This window comes from Pleuronectes platessa, chromosome 9 (assembly GCF_947347685.1).
Source record: "Pleuronectes platessa chromosome 9, fPlePla1.1, whole genome shotgun sequence".
NCBI classification, from domain to species: domain Eukaryota; kingdom Metazoa; phylum Chordata; class Actinopteri; order Pleuronectiformes; family Pleuronectidae; genus Pleuronectes; species Pleuronectes platessa.
The window spans coordinates 11,985,511-12,004,882 of record NC_070634.1 but is presented as its reverse complement, the minus strand read 5'-3'; the positions used below and the strand labels follow the sequence as shown (position 1 = coordinate 12,004,882).

General features: G+C 44.1%; 3 protein-coding genes across 4 annotated transcripts in view; 1 reads left to right on the top strand and 2 right to left on the bottom strand.

The window, feature by feature from the left end:
• Window positions 1–2,848: 2,848 nt before the first annotated feature.
• On the bottom strand, window positions 2,849–5,245 carry fam78bb (family with sequence similarity 78 member Bb). The gene is made up of 2 exons (XM_053430217.1): window positions 4,878–5,245; window positions 2,849–3,371 (listed from the first exon to the last, which is right to left on the bottom strand). The coding sequence occupies exons 1-2, from the start codon at window positions 5,243–5,245 to the stop codon at window positions 2,849–2,851; spliced, it is 891 nt and encodes a 296-aa protein (XP_053286192.1).
• A 1,856-nt stretch (window positions 5,246–7,101) lies between these two features.
• rex1bd (required for excision 1-B domain containing) lies at window positions 7,102–11,438 on the top strand. 2 transcript variants are annotated; one of them, XM_053430227.1, is made up of 5 exons: window positions 7,102–7,238; window positions 7,714–7,796; window positions 7,966–8,170; window positions 10,665–10,753; window positions 10,988–11,438. In XM_053430227.1, exons 1-5 carry the CDS (start codon window positions 7,236–7,238, stop codon window positions 11,055–11,057), a joined length of 450 nt encoding a protein of 149 aa, XP_053286202.1. In that variant the 5' UTR covers window positions 7,102–7,235; the 3' UTR covers window positions 11,058–11,438. The 2 variants fall into 2 exon arrangements, with proteins under 2 accessions (XP_053286202.1, XP_053286204.1); XM_053430229.1 differs by having other exon boundaries at window positions 7,112–7,238; window positions 7,762–7,796.
• A 1,601-nt stretch (window positions 11,439–13,039) lies between these two features.
• crlf1b (cytokine receptor-like factor 1b) overlaps window positions 13,040–19,372 on the bottom strand; it is a 6,724-nt gene continuing 391 nt past the window's right edge. The window contains exons 2-7 of the mRNA XM_053430711.1: window positions 19,025–19,303; window positions 18,187–18,316; window positions 17,796–17,968; window positions 16,028–16,185; window positions 15,506–15,674; window positions 13,040–13,455 (exon numbers count right to left, since the gene is read on the bottom strand). Of these exons, the coding sequence (XP_053286686.1) occupies window positions 13,040–13,455; window positions 15,506–15,674; window positions 16,028–16,185; window positions 17,796–17,968; window positions 18,187–18,316; window positions 19,025–19,303 (1,325 nt within the window). The remainder of the gene's footprint in view (window positions 13,456–15,505; window positions 15,675–16,027; window positions 16,186–17,795; window positions 17,969–18,186; window positions 18,317–19,024; window positions 19,304–19,372) is intronic.

Below are 19,372 nucleotides of genomic sequence, written 5' to 3'. Positions count from 1 at the left end.
CTCTGACACTCTTGCTTTAATCGGGGCAACTTGTGAAAAAAAGTTCTTGTGTTTTTTCCACCCAATAAAAGTCTGAATAAAAGCAAAAACCACTGAGGATCACCCTTCTAAGTTTCTCCTCCTTATAGGGGCTTCTCCAGATGTTTTCCCCTTGATTGTCAGCGTGGGCTCTCAGACGCACAAACTGCTCCTGTGTCATGGCTACAATAGGCATGTTGCTCAAATGTCCACTGTCCACGCTGAGTGTGCTGCAGGTCGGAACAGTCCCTCCTGGTGATCATGGCTCTAGTGTCGTTCTAGATGAGGTGTGTGCGTGAAGGCTTGTTCGGTTTTGCACCAAGAGTAATGAACAGCATGGGTAAAATAACATGGTTACGTTCTCCAGTCTCTCTTCATCTCTGTCTCATCTACAGCAGCTCAGCATGACCTGTTCTACTGCGGGCTGAGTGCGCACCAACAGAAAACACAGCATGTAAACCTCTCGGAAAAAGAGTCAGCAACATTTTACTCTCCTGTTCTGTGAGCTGCCCCCGGCTTTTTATTTTCAAGGATCGTCAAAACACATTTTATAAAAAGATCATAATGGCACAAGAGACTGAGTTGTGTAAACCAAATACCTAAAAACCATCTTTAAAGGGTTAGTTCAACCAAAAACTAAAAAAAACATTCTCATTTAATTCTAGCAGTGCGTAGCGATGTATTTTTTTTTGTTTTGTCCGGTTTTAAAATATCTGAGATTTCTGACTCTATTCCAATACTTCACATGTTACCAGTCAGAGCTTTGACAAATTACATGAAAAATCAACATGCATATTTTCAGATATTGTGAATAATATAATTACTTTCTTACCTAAGAATCAGTGTGTCTTAAAACTGCTGGTAACTAAGTCTGCGGATTATGAGGACTATTAGATACTGATTTGGGAAAGTGGTTAATTTCCTAGCATAGCACCATTTCTCTGTCTCTCCCATAGACTGTATATGAAGATGGATGACATGACAGCTCCCCAAAAGTGAAACCAAAATGTCTTTATCACCCACCCAGTGGCTTGCTGCAGTAAAGGTCATAAATCCTGCCTCATGTCAGTGGGTGGGACATCAAGTGCATCAAATATATTTTTCTCAAAGATGCTTTCTGTCTTTTCAGGTAGTTCTTATCACACTGATGTTTATTCAAGTGCTAATTTAACTACTAAGTTTGGTTTTGATTTGTTACTTGATGCAAAAAAATTTACAACTGAGACTGACCTGTGATTGGTCAAGCGTGTGTACTTGTGACTTTGCTATCGCGTCTCCACTCCACTCCATGATCACTACGGCACAGACGCCGCATCATAAATTAAATGAAAAGCGCAAAATGGCGGCGCCTGTATCCAGGATGTTTTGCCTTCATTTTTTGCATAATGGGAGGAAGTTAAGAAGCATCATCCATCTTTGTATAAAGTCTATGGCCAATCCCCTCTGATAAATTGTAGTAACTTCACATGCGTCATCATCAATAGTTTAATAATATAATACGTTTTAATTAGCTAATGTTGGCATGTTAAAATTGTAACCTAAAATGATAAGCTTTGTTGTGTCCAGCAAGTTGGCATGCAGTTGTTAGCGTTTAGCTCACAGCTGTGATCGCTAAAGAATTGGATTTGACTTCTTTTGTTTGACATCTCACGGATAGATTTCAAAGCTTGCACAATTACGTTCCTAAAAAGTGAAAAGCTGCATGGCTGGATACGGGCTATAAGCAAATTAGACACTTGTCTTTTGTCATTTTGGCTGAACCAATCCTTCAAGTATAAATAGAATTCCCTTTCAACACAATCTCTGTTCTTCAACAACAAATATTGACCGAATGAAGACGTACAGAACGGCTCCGTTTGTCTCCTCACACAGCCGCTGTGGACAGACTCGTTTTGTGACACGTACAAAATCAGCTAACCTCCCAAGTGTGATGGGATGGGACTGGGGGGGGAAATTCGAAACCTGGTTTCTACTGTCATCAACACAGGCATCGCTGGCTTTCAAAAAGGCAGGGAGGGAGAAGCTCTGCAGCTCGGATGAACTAGCCATTTGCGATTGAGATGGGGAGGGGGGGGGGGGGGATCCTGCTGCAGGGCTTCGTATACGACTCCCAGCTGTGATTTCTACATTTTCTGTGATATGTAAAAAGCAAAATAGCTCTGAGGATGCATGTACACAACGTAATCACCCCCCCTGGTGTGTGTGAGTGTGTGTGAGGCAGTCTGGTGTGACAAAGCAGCAAGCCTGGACCTGACCCTGGGGCTCCATTATAGAAAAACACAAACACACTCGCATCATGCCTGAAATCACATCATCCAGTATCATCCCAGTCGATCTTCCAGTTATTTATGTCTGCTATGAATGACCTTGTTTACACTTTTGAACCTCAGCGTGCAGGTCAGGGTTGTGTCGACGTTAAGGCCAACACAACCTTTCTAAAACTCCTTCTTTCCGGACCAGAGTAGCTACAGTACAGGTTTGTGTTACCTCCCAGCACCGGTGGCAGATTTTCATTAATACAAAGCTTCGCTCAGTTGTGCTGGGGCTGTTGAAGTAAATCCTGAACAACCAAACAGCTTAACAGCACCTGAAGAAGAGGCCAACATACTTTCTGGATCGTCAAAGGCAGCGGTGGGGAATTAAGGCAGCTGTCCCCTCAAGATTTAACTCTCACACAACTCTTATTTGTGCCAACGGCAGTTTATAAAAATCGCGACCTGCTTATAGATCTCCATTTGTTTTTCAATCTCTCTGATTATCTTTTGAGCTGTTTCGCTGCAGATGTGGCCAACTGTGATAGGATTCAGCCAATCGGACGCCCTCAATGCTCTTATTTGGGCGGTATGACGACAAGCGGAGGCCCTCTCCTCGGCCTCCACATCAGAACCTGGGCGTCGTTGGCGTTGGGCCTCCCCATCGCGTTGAGAGGGATGGGCTCCATGCGGGTCAGCACCCGAGGCTGGTCCTGATGCACCCGGCCCACCAGTCTGGCCCTGGAGCCCAGGGGCAGGGTCGGATCCACCGTGATATCGACCCTCATCCTCCACTTGATGGTGTGGAGCAGGATCTTTTCCCTGGACGTGGTGTTGAGCGCCACCAGCCACGTGGTAAAGCTCTGGTCCCTTTTGATGTTAGTCAGTAAGGGCGTGTTGGATTCGCTGACCGGCACGGCCCAGGTGACGCTGGGGTAGAAATTGTCGTTCATGCTGACGATGAAGCGGGACGGCTTGGAGGTGGGGCCTACTATGGTGACAGTCTCTGTTGTATTCCCGTACCAGGGGTAGCTCACGCCGTCTGAGTCGCTGATGGCCCTCACCAGGCCCTCGCGCAGCTGAGGCAGCTCCCAGCTCGACCTGGAGCGAGACAGGAAGTATGAGACTGGAATCAGAGAGGATTCAGGGAAACTGCAGTGTGCATTTAAATGATACGTCTGATTAGATTCTGTCATTTCCTTTCTGTCAACAAATCATATAAAAAAAATAAAAAATCTACATTGTAGCACTGGGTGACTTGTTCCTTCAGTATGATGAACATTGCACTGTGGTTTATTTTCAGTTGATTTCACACAGTCCTGGAGCCATAAATACACATTAGAGCCTCATATCTGCAGCTGAAAACGTCCTAATCCTGTTTGAGTGATGTGTGCTACAAATTACAGTGCCCAGCTGTTTCAGGAAAATGTATTTTGTTTATTATTCATATGTATAGCATATACTATGTAAGTACTCTGGCTCAGGAGGTGGAGTGGGTCGTCCACTGACTAGAGGTTTAGTGGTTTGATGTCTGGATAGAGTCTGCATTCCGAAGTGTCCTCGGGCCAGACACTCCGAATTGTTGTGTGATAGAAAAAGTGCAAAAGAGAAAAGCAAAATATGAATAAAGTACATTTATCATTTCTTGTTGTAATTCAAAAGTTTGACCTGTGGATGATGGAATTTGCATTTTCTATCTATAAAAATATTCCTGGTCCCAAAAATAGTTTTACATAGTGATGAAACTGGATTGTTGAACTAATAGATCCACATAAAAATGAACTAATGAAACTATTTTCGAAATGTTTTTTAAAAAATCGAATATTTTTATCAAGCAGAAATGTCAAATATTATTTGGGTTCTTTTGGTGGATTTGCTGCTTTTATCTTTTTCATCTCACTTGTTAAATTATAAAAGTGCTTTCCCCAAACAATTATTTGGATATGTCATTGCTGGCACATATTTGTGTCTGTTAAAATTGTTGTAATTTTTTTTGTTCACAAGGAAAATGCGATGATTTCATTTAGACTTTAAATTCCCATCTAGACACCAGCTTGCTAAGAGTACAGCAGGCGCCTGCAAATGGTATCTGGTTGTCGTACCAGCGGATTATCATTATCTCTTTGTTGCACCAAACAGTTTGTCTCCCTGTGGCCCCCTTCCATCTATTTGGATGACACCCCACCCTATATAAGCCACCATCCTCTCAGCCTTACACCCACTCTCTATAAACCCAGCAGGATTAAACACCCCCTCGTGTGTGCCCTCCAGATAATGTGGGGGTGTGGGGGAGGACATGCCTCCGTGGGCAACAAATTGAGTGTGTGTGAGAGAGCAGCAACTGTTGTTTAGCTCCTCTAATAGCAGCTTTCCTATTTAGGTGCCAAAGTCACAGGAACAGAATCTGTCGGTGGGCGTTTGAGTGAACGAGGCTGACGAGCACAGTTAACCTGCTGCGTGCACAAATGCTCCTCTTGTGCTGCTCGGTGTGTCATGCACGAATATGTTGTTGTGCACAAGCATCCAAGGACGCATACACGGCCATATCTGTGTGTGAGAGCCCAGGGGTGCCGTGAGGACGCAGGTGACAAGAGGTGTCAAACTCACATGCCGACGTCCCCGTAGGTGTTGTAGAACTCCATCTGGGTGCACGCCTGGATCCAGCCCACCACCCAGGTCTCGTTGCGCGGAATAGGCGGCATGACGACCCGCGCTGACGCCTTGAAGTAGGGCGTCTTGTAGCGGAGCACGATGGGCGAGTTCTCCTCGATGACAGTGGGGCAGTGGTCGATGGTGGCGGACAGGTCGTACACCACGATGTTCTCCCGCTTGATGCGCGACTTGTTGCAGGCGATGCTCTGGATGCAGCCCATGTCTGTGCAGGTGAGGGAGACGGTGAGGAGCAGCCAGGTGAGCCGGACGGGCCCGGGGAAGAGCGCGGCTGACTGGGACTCGACCAGTATGAGGCTGTGCATGAGATGGGACTTGTTGTAAGGCAAAGGTGGGTGCTGTACCACACTATAGCCCCCGCTCAAAAATAAATCGACAGAATCCCAATAACGCTCCAGTGGAGGGCAGGGGGATCCGGGTCGTGTCAGCTGCTGTGCATGCACGGGGACAAGAAGCGGCTCCCGGGGGCCCCCGCTGACCCCGTGGTCCGACCCCTCTCCAGAGAAACACCCTGCACGGATTAATACAGTGTCACCGAAAAAAATCCAAAATCATATGTCTTCTCTGATTCCGAGCTGTGCCCTCCCCTCTGGGATATGATCATCCGTCCGCTCCCTCTAACCCTCCTCTTCCTTCCCCGAGCTGTCATGTCACAGGAGCCGCCGGGGAGCTGATGGCGGACGGCGGGGCGCTGGCGGAGGGAACCCGGTGCTCGCCCGGGAGGCTGACGGGCACGGCTCTGTGCGCGGGACGATGCTGCTGCCTGTAGCCGGGGTGTCACAGCCCGTCATTGCCTGGCGACCCGACGGAAGAGGAAGCAGGTGAAAGAAACCGAACCTGCGAGTCCGAGCATCAGTGATGGTGGAGGGGGGGAAACCACAGAGCTTCCTCTCGGAGACTTGGACGAGACAGACGCAGCTCCTCACGGTCACAACCCAGAGAGATGAGGAGGCGGTGATCAACACCCGGCACAGGCGGAGAAGACAATGACATTAGAGGTAAAAAAAAACAACAGTCAGATGGATATCGTCATAGTAACCGAGCGGAGCAGCCTCCTCTGCTCGAGCTGCCCGGCGGACTGTCGCTGTTCAGTCTGCGTGGTGCTGAAGAGGGTGAGCCGACCAATGAGCGGCGGAGGGACGCTGGAGGCGGAGGAGTGTCTGCTGCTGTGTCCTCCATGTTGGAATAATGCTTTGTAATCCCATAAACACACACAAGCACCAGATAAGCCCCCTGATGTACAGTTTGAGGATTTATTTATGTTTAAGCCTCAACAGGTCGCCTGTCACATCCCTCTGGTCCTTTCTGAAGTCACATGGTCCATATGGTCTCCTCACAAAATATCACTTTATTTTCTGACATAGTTACAGTTTGATTATACACTCTGTAATTAAATATAAGAGATGAAGAGACTGTTGTAAAGGAGGGCAGGTGATTGGTTATAGGCAGCCATTGTGATACTTTTCAAAATAAAAGCAGCACCAACTGCATGTTAAGAAGGGATGGATGGATGAATTGAGTTTTTGAAGGACTTTACACTGTTTTAATATGTATTTTTATTTTTAAATAATGTCCACCATCACAACACTTCTAAAGCACATGTTTACTATCTGACAATACGGCACAACGGTAGGCCTGACAGATGGGTAAATATATTACAGTTCTATTAATATGAAGACTTAACCCAACATCCTGAATTGCTTGCAAAACTAGGTTTAATATGAAAATAACCAGACTTCTCAAGCATCACAATGTGGAAAATAATAACGTTTTTTTTATATATACAAACAAGATATGTTATTTGTATTGCCCAGCTTTGTTTTTAAGGTGACGGGTAGATTATATATAAGCTACATTCAAATTGGTTTCTTTTGTGCCAAATCATAACCAGACGTGACAACATTATAGACAAACCCAACAGTTCCCATAACGAGCAAACACCTTTGGATTACGTTGAACTGGAAGAGAACTCTGGCAGAACCAGACCCATTGTAGGGTTTTCTTTAACCAGTACTCAAGCTATTTCGTGTTATTGGACACAATTGTATCAGTCCATTTCATCATCACCGTCACCAAATCTTTGAAACATAATGCATTAGTTCTACTGTTATTTCATGAAAAACTTTTACTTTGAAGTCCACTCCTGTCCGCTGTGCTCTTTCGTCATTTCCGGATGAGGCGGGGCCTCAGGCTGCTGATTCACAGAGTGGAAGCAACGATTAGTTGATGAAAACCAGGATCATGGCTCTGTTATAGACTCTGAAACCTCATCAGCGCTCCCCCCCACAGGTCGTCATGGTAAGAGTTTGACTTCGTATTCAGCAGGAAACTTACCGAGGCTGAGAACTGACACATGTGCTACAGTAGACAGGAAGCTAGGCTAATGCTAACCAGGCTGCTCTTCAGAGTCAGAGGTACAGTTTCCCTTTTACTGTTAAGCTCTAACTTTAACGCGATTCTAAAATAATAGAGACAAACACAAGTTCTAGATTACATAGGGTTGTTCAAGGCTTATCATAGCCACCTGTTATATTGGGTTTAAAGTAAAAGTCGTTTATAAATCAGTTAAGTCTCATAAAGGTCAATAACAAATCATAAAAGCTCAAAGGGATGAAAAAAACTTAACATTTAGAATTAAAATACAGATATTTGTGTAAAGCTGTAACATAGCCTGTTTTTAAATGTCCACCTGAATAGATGTGAGGTTCCTCTCAGCTCGATATGATCCCTCTCCACGTTTTTAATGTTGTTCCACATGATTTCCTCTGTGCAGATCCCTACAGACTTTAAAAGCCTAATCCAGAGGTTTTATCATCTTCAGGCCGAGCGAGTGGAGACATATCGGCTCTTTGATGAGTAAGTACAGATCCATTAATGAGGCAGTTGTTGTTACTGTGAAAGGGATGTATGGGATCCACTTCCTCTGCACATTAACAGAGAAATGTGAATTATATGCCTCATGTACATGGGTCTCACATATTCCTTCTCTTGTTGTTGTTTTGGCTGATGCTTGACCACCTGCCAGAGGACATGAGGCCTACTTGAGGACTGGGCCTCACTACGACTTCGACCACTACAGGCAGCTGGTCCATGAGATAACGCAGGCGTTCTGTGGCATCTCCACGGAAGTGCTGGAGATCAAGGGCAAGCTGCACCATGACTTTGACCGGGCTGACCTCTCTGAGCACATCGACAAGCTGCAGAGCAAAGAGAAGCAGAGACTGGAACTGGTAGGGAATGCTCTTTATATCAGGTTGAGAAACTGACCAGAGAACAGAGAACAATAGACACCAAGAAAATGTTATCAATGCACCATGCACTGTTGCATGGTGCAATGATAAAATGTTACCTGGTGGTACACCTGCTTTTTGACCCTGGACGTTATACACGCAGCAGAACTTTGATATTCAACAAACAAACTTAATTAACAATAAGCAACTCTGCACTGAAGCATTCATTAATTTATGTTTTTCTTTACTATTATTAACTGATGATATTGCTTTATAACAACTTTTACAATCATCTGTAATAATCAATATATAAACGTCTCTCAAACATTCTCTTTACCTACCATGACTAATGTTTCAGATTTCTTAAAAAAAAAAAAAAAAGTCATGTTAAATTGTGTCAAAGTTCACAGCATTTTATCAACGATTGATAGAGTTACTCTGTTTATACACAAGGGGGCAGAGTTCTTCTTCTTCATCAAGCTTCAAGGCCCCTGCTGCCATTAAAACCACTATTTCCCGCAGAAAATATACTAATGTGTTAATAAATAATGAACAAGGTTATAAAGAGATCTAAGAACATTACACAAATATAAAATAAGTAAATGGCAAACCAAGATTCAAACAATAGCCAGACAACAAATACAGAAAACAATACAGATTCCATTAAAAAAATCTTTATAAAAGATCCAGCCCCCGATCCTGGCTTCATCTGCTGTTATTCAAAAGTTTTACTCGCATCAGGATTAACTGCTGTATCTGCGATGAGGGCCTCTGAACCTCCTGCCTGAGGGCGTCCTAGCTTGTACTCGGCATGTAGAACGTGTGATGGGTCAGTTATTATCCTGTTGGCTTGTCTCAGGGCAGCCTGTTCGTAAACAGACTTTAGGGATGTGTGCTGTTTAATGCTTTACCCTTACAATCTTCCACACTGTCGGCATCACTCTGACCCATTTGGACTTAAATAAACTGAGCCAAGCTGCAGTGCCACATCTGATAAGGCTCCATAAAAGATCCTGATAAAAGACTTACATAAAAGTCAATGTGGGAAGTGCAGTCATTGTTGTATTCTGTAACATCTGTGCACAGGGGTGTTGAGGGGTCCAGGTCAATGACAGGAAAACACCAGGTTATTTGTATGAGGCCGAGCTGGGAGATGGTGACGTTGATGCCCACAGGCCTGTGGTCACTGACTGGCTGCCCAGGGGTCACACACCATCTCCTCTGCCCTTTTTAAAACATTTTATTGACATTTTAGGAATCATTACAAAATATTGCATCAACAATAATTATTCCAATAGCCCCTAATCCTCCCTCTCCTCCAGTACATTAATGAGGAAATGGAAATGAAAGGCAGTCATTCTGGTTAACGAAGCTCAGATTCTTAAGGTCAGTGACTCACGGAACCCTGTATTCAAAACTTGAGTTTTTCCCCAACTTTAAAACATTGGATCTTGTAGCCACAAAGTAGGCGATAGGGGTTCGTCCATAATAGACGTATTTTACAAGAGCTATTAATGAGGTAAATTAAATTATGTTTCCATGCTTTCTATTACTGGTTCCAGTATTACTGAAATCAGACTTCTGGGGCTTTCCTGGTCTCAGACATGAGACATGATAATTATATGGCACCTGGGAAAATCTGTGACAAGCGTCGGCCATGTCCGGGTACATCTGAGCGGGTCTAGATTTACTGTGTGTACAGTGTGAACTATTTTGAGTTGGAGGAGTTGAAATCTAGTCCCTCCTCTGTCTTTTTAACAGTCAAGATCAGGGGGTCGTCCTCTCACCGTGTCCCAAACCTTCGTATCTGAAAACATAGTCAGTTAGATCACTGTCCTTTGTCCATAAAGCTAAGATGGCAGTCTCCTCTGGGAATATGAGGATGCGATTGTTATTGTTGTAACTTCACTCATTAGTGTATAAAGTGGAAAGGACAGTTGAAGTGACACGACCCTGGAAGGCTCAAGGTTGCCCAGTAAATACTGTTTCTGTTAGAATCAGACAATTTCAAGCCAGTGACATTAAACCTGTGTGTGTGTGTGTGTGTGTGTGTGTGTGTGTGTGTGTGTGTGTGTGTGTGTGTGTGTGTGTGTGTGTGTGTGTGTGTGTGTGTGTGTGTGTGTGTGTGTGTGTGTGTGTGTGTGTGTGTGTGTGTGTGTGTGTGTGTGTGTGTGTGTGTGTGTGTGTGTGTGTGTGTGTGTGTGACGCTCATCATGGCTGCGGAGACAGTTTTACTGTGACTGGTGTTAAAAGGTTAACAACTCCGGTGATTCCCCACATTCTTGAACAGTTAGCGTCTCATACATCTGGTGTTGATGTGTAGCACTTTTGTATAAAGTTTTACACTCCTTTATAGTATTAAATCAACTTCCTTTCAGCAAGTAACGTCATAAAGCTCCTATTATCCCAGAGTCCATCCTCCATCCTGTCTCCGCTCCGTCCTCCGCTGATGAATGGTTTGCATAAATCTTTTTCTGATGTGCCTCCTCAACAGACGGCCAAGCTGCAGCTGGCCAGGCAGCGGGCCCAGGATCACCCGGAGGACGAGGGCTGTCAAGAAGAGATTCAGGAGATCAAGCACGAGTAAGAGCAGCCATCGCCGCCCCTGCGTTTACTGTGTTGGGCCCCCCCGCTGAATGCTTCCTCGCTCACTTACAACCCGCTGTCGGCGGTAGAGCTGCTCAGGGGATCATGAGCTCCCCTTGTCTGTTATTTAACAACCTGTCCTGAGTCACCGATGTCGTTTGATTTCATTGGAAAATAAACTGTCACAGAAGCAAATTCTTAAACAACGCCTTGTGTTCTTCTCTCGTCCAGAATCATCAAGAACAAAGAGGCTCTGAGTGAGATCATGCAGGACTTGAAGTATGACTCAGAGTGTGATTGACAGGTGACCCCCCCCGGGGCCCGGCTGCCGCCCTCACTTCACCACACAGTGAGGCTGGCCGGTCAACGCGGCCCTGCTGCAATTTCCATCTTTTTCTCCTCAGCTGCAATTATCGACCCCCCCCCCCCCCTTTGGCTCCACCCTGTTCTCTGCTGCAGTCTTATTCCACCCAGAAGGCTTTTCTGTGTGTGTGTGTGTGCGTGTGTGTGTGTGCGTGCGTGTGTGTTAATGCATGCCTCAGCAAAAAGGATAAAAAGGCTTACGTTTCAGTGAAATTGATGAAATGTGTAAATAGTTCAAAGTGAGTAAAGCTAAAAAGCTCATCCATCTTTGTTTACTTGATACATTCTATTTTTTAAATAATAAAAACACTTGACAAGACATTTTCCATTCTCTGCTGTTCATTTAAAGACATTTCATACACAGTATATAACTTAAAAAATCCATTGTTTAAATATACATTTATAAAATATATATAGTATCAAAATGTTTGTTCGGATAAAATATGTACAGTTTACAGCACGCAGGGCCGTCATTTAGAAATGTCAAAATTGAATTACACTGATAGTAAATATAAAGTTTTATGTTTGATTATCACTTTATGGCTTTTGGTTTTATTCTCATTGAGCTGTTTGCTAACAGAAAATTAAATACATGAAGAGATACTGATACACTATCCTAACAGACAAATGATGCCATGATGGAAATTTAGCAAATTCAGATTTGATTTTGAAAAGAGTTTGTATTTCTTAGGCTTTATAAAAAAATACCGAAAATGTTTTGACCTGGAAACTAATCTGTCGCAGTAATTCAACATTTTCTCATGTTACTCTCACTGATATACATGCTGGAGTATTTCTGTGTTACCATTTGACTTCAAAGTATCATCTAACTCTTGCTTATCTAACATTAAGGCAATAAAAAGTCCTTATTTTTTACACACATAGAATAAAAGTGCTGTTACTGAGAGTTTACATGTTGGTGTTTGATGTGCAAAGAGAGATCTGTCTGGCGGAAATGGTCCAAAAAGGCTGCATTGTCTCTCTTCATTTATCTTCCACCCGGGCCCTTTAAACTCAAAAGTTGATGACCAAACACTGCAGCCTCCCTGAGCCGGGGGGTGGACCTCTCCCACGGCCGGGACGCCAGAGGCCAGTTATCTGTCAGTGTTCCTTCAGGCTGTTATTGAATCAAACACCGGTCGTGCTGAGCAGCGCTGCTATGAATTATCATCGTGTAGCGCCTGAGAAGACAAAAGCAGACAAGTTCATGTGGAGATGATTCGATGGGAAAAGCGTATAATTTAGAATCATCAGGATAATTGCTCTGTCTGGCTTCCACTTTTTCCTCCCTCGCCTCTGTTTGCATCGTCTCTTTTCTTATTCTCTGTGCATCATTCCCAGTCCCCTGCTACCTTTCTCTCAAGGTAATCACTGGGAACCAGTCACACTTTGAGAACAGACGGCAAAAAAACAACAACCAAAGAGACTGCTGAGCTAATTGAGTCAGGTAGAGTGAAGGTTTCTGGGAGTTCAAGGACTGAGCAGCAGAGGATGTGGCTGAGGGCTCTGAACTCTCCACAAAGTCTCCGACGTGCACACGGAGATGCCGCGGCTCTGCGTGCCATTGGGTTGTGAAAGGGGGTCCTTCGTGCCAAGAGAGAACAAAACACAAACGGAACACATCACAGTGGGCCGTTAATTACATTTGCATGCTCGTGGGTCTTTGTTGTGGGCATCAGCTGGAGATCAGAAGTCTACGTCGTTAGAATATGTAGTAAAATCAGAGAACGCGACTGGGAGCAAATCCACTTTTATGCTCCCACTTCAGGGCCAGTGAAGTTAAAACCGCACATTTTACCTGATCATAAAGCACAGAATGAAACTCCACAGAGCCCGTTACAGAGAAACCAGTTCTGCTTTGTTAACAATGTGGACCACATGGCATGACAAAGGGCCGGGTCAGAAATTCAGTGGAGGACATCAGGGCAGCCGTTTGTGTGTGTGTGTGTGTGTGTGTGTGTGTGTGTGTGTGTGTGTGTGTGTGTGTGTGTGTGTGTGTGTGTGTGTGTGTGTGTGTGTGTGTGTGTGTGTGTGTGTGTGTGTGTGTGTGTGTGTGTGTGTGTGTGTGTGTGTGTGTGTGTGTGTGTGTGTGTGTGTATGTGTGTGTGTGTGTGTGTGTGTGTGTGAGAGTAAAAACAGATTCTTCTTACCTACCTGGTTGCGCGTTTTGTGGGATTTCTGCAGCCACACCCTCCACTGATCATACAGTTTGATTGACATGCCACTGCAGCCGTATGCGTGCTTGCGGACCCAGCCGAAGAACTGCTTGAGTTCCCTCCGCAGGGTGGAGTTCTGCTCACTGGGCTTGGATTCACAAGAGCCGCTCTGCAGGCGCTCTGGGAGCAGTAAGGAAGGAGGGAGGAAGGGAGGATGGAGAGGAGGTGGAGGGGAGAGGTGAAGGAGAGGTGGGAGGATGAGAGAGAGAACAGCATCAAGGTTAAAGTCAGGACAAGTGTTAGCAGAAGGTGGTGTATGGATTATGTTCGGCCTGTGTGAAGTGTCACGATGGATGTGGCGGATGTGTTTTATCTTTTCCTGCATTATTTCAATAACTATGAACTGAAAATATCTAATGATACCCAATATTTGTACTCAACTGTCAGTGAAGATTGTTTTCATTCTAAGGAAACTTATTTTGTCTATCTTTAAATTGTCATATTGTTATATTTTAGTTTTTGTCTTCTCTGGGAGGCCGTCCTGAGGGAATTAGCTTGGTTACATTTTGAATTGTTTTGTAGCTATGCTAACACCGTGGCTACAGGGATATTATTATTTGTTCCATTTGTCAGTTCATCATTAACTTTGGCCCAAACTTAATATCTTCATTACATCTTGTTCACATATTAAGGTTCCCCAGAGGATAGATTCTGATCTCCTGTCTTCTCATCCAGTGCCAAATTTACAGATTTCTACACTTTGATTATAATGACCAGGTAACTGACATCTATCAGCCTCACCTGTACTTTGTGTTTAGTGCTAATTTGCTAATGTTAGCATGTTAACACGCGGTGCTAAGATGGTTGCGGTTCAATCGCAGATTTGTATGTAGAAGTCATGTGAGTTTACTTTATATAATTTTTATATTATAGATTTCGGATATGGGATAAAGTAAACATCATGTTAGCAGCATTACCATAATCATATGTACCATGTTAGTGGTTTGGACGCCTCTTGGGGCCATAAATGTTTACTATCTTAAAAGTTGGTAAAAACATTAATTGGAATCATGGATGAACTGATTAGATTTTGGTAGCCAAAGGTCAAAGATCATGGTCATGGCGGCCTCACAAAGGATGTTTATGTTTTTCTTGAGCGTGATATCCTAAGATCAGCTTCAGGGATTTTCAAGGAATACAATCGCGCAGGATTTTAATTTTTTTTGAGTCCAATACCTCGACTTTATAACTCGACTATAAAATGTAAATAATATTTTTTACTAACAATAAACACCAAATTAGTTTTCATCAACAAAATATGAATAACTTACTAAAGAACCAGTCTTTGACTACCAAAGCTTTGACAGAACAGAGTTATTGAGGGAACATTTATGAGGATTCATGTTGTTTAATTTCCCAGATCAATATGAAACAAGGAGAACAGTTCTTTTATATGGCAGCCATGTTTCTCAGTTTAAAATCCTGACGTGCGAAGGCGATGTACCCTACTAGGGTTTTTGTGGAGGCCGGCTACTGAAAGTCTGCCACTATCCCTTCTTCATGGCAAACAACAGAGCCCGATAACAACTTCCTCCCTCTGGAGAGTAAATACCACATAACCTATGTAACTCATTATGTGCTCCGCCTGCTCACAAACCTGCTTCCACTCAAGCTTTATAGGCACTGTGTGTGCCTCCAACAGACAACCAGCTTTTTAACTTGATCAATCTTTGAAGCCAACAACAATAATCTATCAAATGTCCCCCTGGCTCTTTGCAGTTCTCTCTCATCCTCTGCTGGGAGATCTCTATCAAGGTACCAAGCCCGTTGATGTTTGGTGTGTCTTGGGTCACATGCGGTTTAGATCTGCTTGTTCAGGATGTTGGATCGGGGATAAGAACTTTGTTTGTCTGAGTTAAATTGGCAATGAAAGGTTGATTATTAGGACGGAGAGAATGGTCAAGATTTGTGAGCATCGCGGACATTTGGGAAACATTTAAAAGCCACTTAAGCCGTGGAAAGGAAAGACTTTGATTCTACTTAAGGTAAATTGTGTCTGGGCTCCCCGAAGTAAAAACACTGTGTTGTTCACACAGTTTTGTATTACAATTTCTGATTAGTTCACATTCTCCTCTCTATCCAAAAGGCAAATCCTGAACATGGGATTTTACTTGGAAAAGTTGAGTGTGATCCAGAATTTTTTTTTTTTAATCTGTAAAGGACTTACCACTGGGAGAGGGAGTGGAGGCAGCAGTCGGGTGACTCCAGTCGCTCCAGATGCCAGCCTTCTTGGAGCCATAGATGCCCACTGGGTTGCACCTCACCTGGACAAAATAGACGGTTCCAGGCTGGAGGCCTGCCAGCCGACATGATGTCTGGTTACCAACATCATCCACCACCTGAGAGAGGGCACAACACGGCAAAGAGGATGAAAGAGATAATAACACTGAATCAAAATACACCAGGTTAGATATTTTCTGCGTCTTTTCTTTTGTTTAGTTAATTTCTATTCATTATAATCGCTTTTTAATTATCAAATTACCAAATGTAGTCTGGATGAAAGTGGTTTTACCTGTGTCAGTCAGGGATTTTATACAAGAGGGAGATTTGTCTTATGATGAAAGCAAAAACAAGAAGCTGAAAATGCAGCAGGAGCCACTTATATGTTCAAAGTTTAATGCATCAAGTGTCATAGCAGTAGTACAGTGTGTGTGTGTTAGTGTGTGTGTGTGTGTGTGTGTGTTTAGACAACCTTCCATTCAGTGCTGTCCTCAAGTCTGTAGCGGATCTGATACTTGGCCTGAAACAGGATGTCCCTGAGATCGGGGGGGCTAGACCAGCGGACTGTCAGCTGATCTTCGAGGTCGCCCACCCGACTCACCTGCACGTTGGACGGGGGGTCTGTGGTCACTGGAAAGACAAGGACAATTGACACAGTGTGAGTGTGATGACAGCAGATGTACAGTATGTAGAGTGCAGGAAGTGACCTGCAGAGGAAGACGTAGTGTAGACAAGTATCATCTTAAATAAAACATAGAGAGGATAATCAGTGTTATCCAGACCATAAAATCTTCGCCTGTGGTTCTTACATTTTGACCATTATAAAATACAGAAAGGATCATTAGGTGGGTTTTACTACATGATCAAACAAAGTGATGTGCATCCCTCAAGACATAGGATTTTCCTGTTTAGTATCTTTCTCAAACCTTGTGCAGGGGAATAATCAGTTTGGCTCCGTTTTTGAACTCATGACAGACATTTTGTGTTTGTTATAAACTCAGTAACGACTTGTGTTTGGTCTTTTGGATTTTTCGTCTGTGTGTATACACAGTCTCTGTGTGTCTCTTTGTCTCGGCCAGTTTGTCTGTTGTTCCTCAAGTTTTGGTTCAGATTTCATTCAGGAATTGACTTGATGTTTTTGCACTGATTGCCTACCACTCACTGTGAGCCTGTTTCTTGTTCGATTCATCACCCTGAGCTTCAGTGCCTGCATGCTGGTCCTCTCAGCCAAACTTGACAGATGCATTTTGGTGGCTCCTCTTCTCTCCTTTGGTTCAGGTCCCTCTCTCCTTCCTGTGCTCGGTATTATTAAATTTGACCTACTACACACACTAAGTGCTTTGAAGTTGGGACTTAAAGTATAAAGATAAAATGAAGTAGACAAAGGAGGGAACTGATTATCTTGTAAAAGTGTTTGCTGTTATAACCTTTGGCTTCAGACATCCTTCACTGCTGGCGTGTGATGTTAACAGCTTATTGTTTCTGGTGAGGCTGTGCAATGCATCACGCACATGGCATCGCTCCCCCTGCTTTAGCCTGCTCTCAGTCTCCCAGTTATCTGTTCCACTGTGTGCAGGGACGATGGATAGCGGGGAGAAGATGCTCAGTCACGGACGATAAACACTGAGTTGAGAACGTGGCGCTCGCTGGAGGCCTGTTTAGAGCCGCAGCCATGGTAAGGAATGGCTGCTACGACTCGTACATCACTAACTGCATTTGCCACTGAGGAGCCTGTGAAGCCATCGGAGGCAACCGCCGTGTTTTTAACTTTTCAGAAACAAAACAGTTTATCTCAGAGAGCTGCAGCCTGAAGCTCTAATGTTGTTATAGCATCGGGCCGAAGGGAGAGAACCGTACAAATAAATCCTCTCCAGCCGAAGAAGTGTGTGTGAACCATATGCAGGAGGAAAGGAAAGGAGATGAGTGGAGTAGAGGGGAGAGGAGAGGACCAGGAAGGAAAGGAATAGGATAAGGAGAGAAGGGGACAAGAGAGGGGAGGAGAGGAAAGCAATAGGAACAGGAAAAAGGAGGGGAGACGACAAGAGAGCAAAGGGAACCAAAGGAAAGGAGCCGAGAAGAGAGGGAAGGAAAAGTAAGGAAGACGAGAGGATAGGAAAGGACGAAAAGGAAAGGAAATGGAAAAAGGAGAGCAGATGACAAGAGAGGTAAGGAAAAGGAAGGATAGGAGTGTTGATTAACCTCCAGGAGTTGGAATCCACGGATGCAGTGTTCAGACTCACCTACATCCAGGATGTCCAGGGTGGTGACGTCAGAGGTGGCGGAGCCCAGCTGATTGGTCGCCTCCACCCAGATCTCGTAGGGGGTGAAGAGAGCGAGGTTGCGGGGGATGTAGCAGGAGTGACGCTGTTTCCCTGAGTTGTAATTCTCACACTCCTTCTCTCGACTGTACCACCTGGGCAGAGGCAGAGTATATTTTAGTCACGGTGTCGTTGTCATTTGTCTCTGAAAGGGCAGCGTCTATTTTTAACACTTAGTACACAAGGAGAACAACACACCGCAGCCTCTGAGTGGAGCACGTGATACAGAAGATGAACTGTGTGTCACACGTCCAATTACTGCTCGTCTACTGGGTGCTGTGGGACGAGACCATCACAGGTCTGGGACGCTCACCTCAGTTTGTACTTGAGGGTGTATCTGGTTCGGATGTGGGACTCGCCCCGCCCCCCCGGGCTCCACCTGCAGCTCAGGTCCTTGGCGTTGCGGGACCAGCACGTTAAATTGACCGGTTGCTCTGGAGACGCTGGAGCAAAGAGAAGAAGACCAATGAAAAAATTCATTTTTGGGGCAGAACACAACTTTTTAACAAACTACTGCCGACATATTGAAATCAAAATAAAAAAGTCAAATATGTAACAATTTCATTTAAAATGTATATGTCCTTGTTTTTGAAATGTAAAGACAAATTGAGAGAATAGAGCATTTGATTAATTTCTTAGCCATTGAAGCATTCACTCCGTTTAGCCAATGCATTATAAAAGCAGATTAGTTATGCAACAGGTTTTAAATTATTACAGACACATAAAATAAAATAAATCCTTTATAAAGAACAAACTAGAGATGATTAGAAAGATGAAGAAATATGAATTTAATTTAATGTATAAATATAGTTTTCTAAAGTATAGAGTCCTTCACCTTTTAATCTTTTATTTCTATAACTTCCATATGTTAAATTTTTATTAGATTTTTAAATTTGAAGAAGTGATCAGCTGATCTGCACTGGTGGGATAATTAAATGTTGATACACCCCAACTTTACAAATAGTTTATCCACTTAGTATATTGACAGCACAGCAGTTTGTTTGATGCTCAGAGTTTCTTACCCTTGGACTTCACGTTATTTCATCGAGTTTGATAAGCATAGTTTCTAATAACCCATGCAGTCTTTACCAAGTGATGTAATCACACTAACACAGCTTCCTCATCACGATACAGCTCTGTGCTCCACTTACTGCCCACATAGAGACAAGAGCCGCTCAGGACATGGCCATCTGCTCCATGACACACCAGGTTGTCTCCAGACTTCTGCTGGGAGCCATTCAGGTTGTGGAGGGTGACGCTCAGTGTGTCTGAGGACACCACGCTGTAGGAGCTGATGGGCAGACGCTTCCCATTAAGTGTCCAGTACAATGTGCTGGAGTGGAGGCCGAGCTCAGGGTTCAGCGTGCATGCGGCTGTCAGGCTAGAGCCAATAGGCAGGACTGGATCCTGAGGGGAGATCACTGCTACATCTGGGAGATGGACACGCACACACACACACACACACACACACACACACACACACACAAACACACACACAC

Excerpts from the sequence above, each read along its gene's own strand:
- rex1bd (XM_053430227.1), top strand. Across the intron at positions 7,797-7,965 it reads ACATATCGGCTCTTTGATGA|AGGACATGAGGCCTACTTGA; the intron begins GTAAGTACAGAT and ends ACCACCTGCCAG. Across the intron at positions 8,171-10,664 it reads AGAAGCAGAGACTGGAACTG|ACGGCCAAGCTGCAGCTGGC; the intron begins GTAGGGAATGCT and ends CCTCCTCAACAG.
- fam78bb (XM_053430217.1), bottom strand. The coding sequence starts at position 5,245 with ATGCACAGCCTCATACTGGTCGAGTCCCAGTCAGCCGCGCTCTTCCCC. Across the intron at positions 3,372-4,877 it reads ACCTACGGGGACGTCGGCAT|GTCGAGCTGGGAGCTGCCTC; the intron begins GTGAGTTTGACA and ends GTCTCGCTCCAG.